This window comes from Arachis duranensis, chromosome 8 (assembly GCF_000817695.3).
Source record: "Arachis duranensis cultivar V14167 chromosome 8, aradu.V14167.gnm2.J7QH, whole genome shotgun sequence".
NCBI classification, from domain to species: Eukaryota; Viridiplantae; Streptophyta; class Magnoliopsida; order Fabales; family Fabaceae; genus Arachis; species Arachis duranensis.
In genome coordinates this window covers 27,563,873-27,567,923 of record NC_029779.3, presented here as the reverse complement: position 1 = coordinate 27,567,923, position 4,051 = coordinate 27,563,873, and the positions used below count along the sequence as shown (strand labels likewise).

Here is a 4,051-nt window from a genome sequence, read left to right as displayed (position 1 = left end):
TATTAGGATAACAATCTACTCAACTAATAAATTGAAATGATATATCTATTATTCACATTATTTACTATTTTTATTGTTTACCTATACTTTTCAAATAATTTATTTTGTAAAATTGTAAAATTTTAAATTTTAATAAATTAAAAATTATTAAATTTAAATATTTAATATTATATATTAAATTTTTAATAATTTGATTTAATTTTTAATTAAATCAATTAAACCCAATTAAATTTCAGTTAAATCATTAAACCAATAAACTGGTTATTTTTCCGGTTCATTGACCAGGTCGGTATCCTCTCTCTCTCTCTCTCTCTCTATCTATTCTCTGCAATCCACAACCGCAATGCAGAGATCAGGCTTCGGCTCCGATGGAGTATACAGGTCACTCAGACCTTCACTCCATCTACCAAACAACCCAAACCTCTCTCTCGCCACCCACCTCTTCTCCAACGTCTCTTCCTTCCCCACTAAACCCGCTCTCTTCGACGCCGACACCTCCCAATCCCTCACCTTCGAGGAGATGAACTCCCTCGCCGTTAGAGCCTCCCACGCCCTCCAACGCCTCGGAATATCCAAAAACGACGTCGTTCTCTTCCTCTCCCCAAACACCATTTACTACCCCGTCTGCTTCCTCGCGGTCACCGCCCTCGGCGCCATCGCCTCCACCGTCAACCCCTCCTACACCGCCTCCGAAGTCTCCAAACAACTCAAAGACTGCAACCCCAAACTCATCTTAACCGTGCCGGACCAATGGGATAAAGTGAAGACCTTCAATCTCCCCGCAGTTTTCCTCGATTCGGATCCCACCGTCCACGTGTCACCATCGCAACGGGCCCCCAAGATCATGAGCTTCCACGATTTCGTGAAACTCGCCGGCACTGAAACAGAGTTCCCGAAGAGCAGCGTGAAGCAGAACGACACGGCGGCGCTGCTGTACTCGTCGGGAACAACGGGGTTGAGCAAGGGCGTGGTTCTGACACACCGGAACTTCATCGCGGCGGCGAAGATGGCGTGCATGGACGACGAGATGGCGGGGCAGATGCACGACGTGTTCCTATGCGTGCTTCCAATGTTCCACGTGTTCGGGCTGGCGTTGATACTGTACTCGCAGCTGCAGCGTGGGAACGCGGTTGTGTGCTTGAAGAGATTCGAGTTGAATGCGTTGTTGAGAAGCATCGAAAAGTACAAGGTCACCCACTTGTGGGTAGTGCCTCCCATCGTTCTTGCTCTTGCCAAACACGCCCTTGTTGACAAGTTTGACCTCTCGTCGTTGCGCCACATCGGTTCCGGCGCTGCTCCTCTCGGCAAAGAACTCATGCACGTCTGTTCCAAACGTTTCCCTCGCGCTATCGTCATGCAGGGGTATGGTATGACGGAGACTTGTGGGATTGTTTCCATGGAGAATGCGACGCGAGGGACGAGGAATAGTGGGTCAACCGGAATGCTAGCTCCGGGACTGGAAGCTCAAATAGTTAGCGTGGACTCGCTGAAGCCACAACCACCTTCAAAGATTGGCGAGATTTGGGTTCGTGGTCCTAACATGATGCAAGGTACTCTAGGCCTAGGGCCTTCTTCTATTTCTCTACCCAACTTGCCGTCAAATACTTAAAAACAATTTATTTCATTCACTAATATTTGTTCACTATTTAGCTTTGCAACTCTAGTTCATACACTGCCTATTTGCCTGATGTCCCTCTCTAAACAATTTCCTGTTACATATATACAGATAGTGACAGGTTTTGTGTCAACTTAAAAGTTTGAGCACAATACAATTTGTGGCTTCAAATTCAGGACTTGCAGACCAATAGTTTTAGCAGCTCGTTACGTATGTTGATGATTCCTTTACTTATGCAGTTTGGCCTTATTTGTATAGGCTCGTTTTCTAAAGAGTAAGGTCACGAGTAGGTCCATAAAGATTTCCACTTAGGACTAATTAACTTTTGAAGGAAAAAAAAATCAATTTGATCCTCCAAGTCCACAATAGTAAACGATGGACACGTTATACTCTTCTCCTCTTCTCCTAAAACTTACCGGTGATACTTATATGTACCATTAACTATTGTGACATATATTTATACATAACTTTTGAAACAAAATTTCACCTGATTTAATAAGATTCGTAAAGAGCAGTTGATAAAGGTTATATGAAAACTTAAAAGATAATGAGTATTTCATTATCCAAAACTATATTTTACTATTTATACGGTCACGCACCACTGTAGATAATGAAATACATTAGTAATTCTGTTTTGTTTCACACTATCTATTGATGAAAGAACATACAAGGCTACTGGTTAGTGGTTATTATCATGGAAGATCTAATTGGTACTTTTTTTCTCCTTCAAGATCTAATTCATTGTAGGTCAAAATCCTCGAGAATCTAATTGTCATTTTATTCTTTTCTAAATTATAATCCAAGTATAACAAGAGGAAAGAACTAATATTTCAGGTTATCATAACAATCCACGGGCCACAGAATTGACCATAGATAAACAAGGGTGGGTACATACAGGAGATCTTGGATATTTTGATGAAGAGGGGCATCTTTTTGTTGTTGATCGCATCAAAGAACTGATCAAGTATAAAGGTTTTCAGGTTTGTTATTCTAATTCATTCAATTGACCCTGCCATGCCGTGCCATTCGAGTGTACCAATTCATATTCTCTTTATTTAATTAGGTTGCGCCAGCAGAGCTAGAAGGCCTTCTTGTTTCTCACCCTCAAATACTTGATGCTGTTGTCATCCCGTAAGTAACACATGCATGCACTATCTTCTATTCAATTCTATCTGCACAAGAAATGCATTCATGACTCATTTTTTGTTGCATTGAATAGTTATCCTGATGCTGAGGCTGGTGAGGTTCCTGTTGCCTATGTTGTTCGATCATCCAACAGTTCACTCACTGAAGAAGATATCATCAACTTTGTTGCTGATCAGGTAAGAAACATATATATGATTTTTTTCATTTTTCTTAGTTAAAAAGAAACATAGGTTCTCAATGGATAATTGCAGGATATTTTTTTCTTCCTTTCTGTATAACCCTGTTCACTGTCCTTTTAGAACTGTTATTAGTGCTTGTGCATTTTTTTTTGTTGATACCCACGTTTTTGGTTATTTTTGTTGGCAGGTTGCACCTTTCAAACGATTGAAAAGGGTTACATTCATCAATTCTGTTCCTAAGACAGCATCAGGAAAAATTCTCAGAAGAGAGCTTATAGATAAAGCAAGATCCAAAATATAAGACCATAATTTCTATATATATATATATATATATATATATACATACATTGGGACTAAATAGACACTACATGTTTGCAAACAAAGTACTCTTAATTGTTCATAATATAGTAAGGACTAGATCCACCAAAATAAAAACTCAAGGGCATGTTTTAATTTTGTCCATTATTGGTCAAAGATTAGTCCCAGTCCCACCTTATATGTATTGGACTATTAATTGATGATGCCGTATTTGAATGAAATATTTTACATGGTTATTTTGGTTTTTACAGGAATAAAGGTTTTATTCGTGAAAGATGTAAAAGGTGTCAAACACTATAAAGGAAAACAAAAGAAGATATAACTATAAAGAGATTATAGTAAGGCTGGGTTTGGTAAAGCTTTTTCAGGAGGTGCTTGTGCTTTTAAAATGCACAAGCACGTCATTTTGCGTTTGGTAAATTAAAAAGCTCAAGTGCTTGTGCTTGCGGCTTTTAAAAGTTAGGGGTGCTTTTGAAAGCACCTAGGAGGGAGCTTTTCAAAGCTGGCTTGTGCTTTTCAAAATTTAAAAGTCTAATATAACCTCATATGTTAACTAATTTTCAAATTTAATGTTTGCATTTATGTCTATTATAATATTTTTAAATTTTAAAAGCTATTTTACCAAACACAATTGATGTTACTTATGTTTATTAAAAGTTGTTTTTGATTTGATTTACCAAACATAAATGCTACAACTTTTAAAAAGCCATATTTTAAAAGTTAACTTTTATAAACTACTTTTAAAAAGTAAAAGCTTTACCAAACTAAGCCTAAATTCCCACGCTAAACACTT

General features: G+C 38.4%; 1 protein-coding gene across 1 annotated transcript; it reads left to right on the top strand.

Annotated features, from left to right (window-relative positions):
* The first annotated feature begins 296 nt into the window (after window positions 1-296).
* Window positions 297-3,494, top strand: LOC107461745 (probable CoA ligase CCL7). The gene is made up of 5 exons (XM_016080296.2): window positions 297-1,550; window positions 2,450-2,595; window positions 2,679-2,746; window positions 2,835-2,937; window positions 3,128-3,494. Exons 1-5 carry the CDS (start codon window positions 344-346, stop codon window positions 3,239-3,241), a joined length of 1,638 nt encoding a protein of 545 aa, XP_015935782.1. The 5' UTR covers window positions 297-343; the 3' UTR covers window positions 3,242-3,494.
* The last annotated feature ends 557 nt before the right edge of the window (window positions 3,495-4,051 follow it).

What these genes read in the sequence shown, in the direction of transcription:
- LOC107461745 (XM_016080296.2), top strand. Translation starts at nt 344, where the DNA reads ATGCAGAGATCAGGCTTCGGCTCCGATGGAGTATACAGGTCACTCAGA. An exon ending in TGGTCCTAACATGATGCAAG is followed by an intron (nt 1,551 to 2,449) that starts GTACTCTAGGCC and finishes CTAATATTTCAG; the next exon opens with GTTATCATAACAATCCACGG. An exon ending in TCAAGTATAAAGGTTTTCAG is followed by an intron (nt 2,596 to 2,678) that starts GTTTGTTATTCT and finishes TTATTTAATTAG; the next exon opens with GTTGCGCCAGCAGAGCTAGA.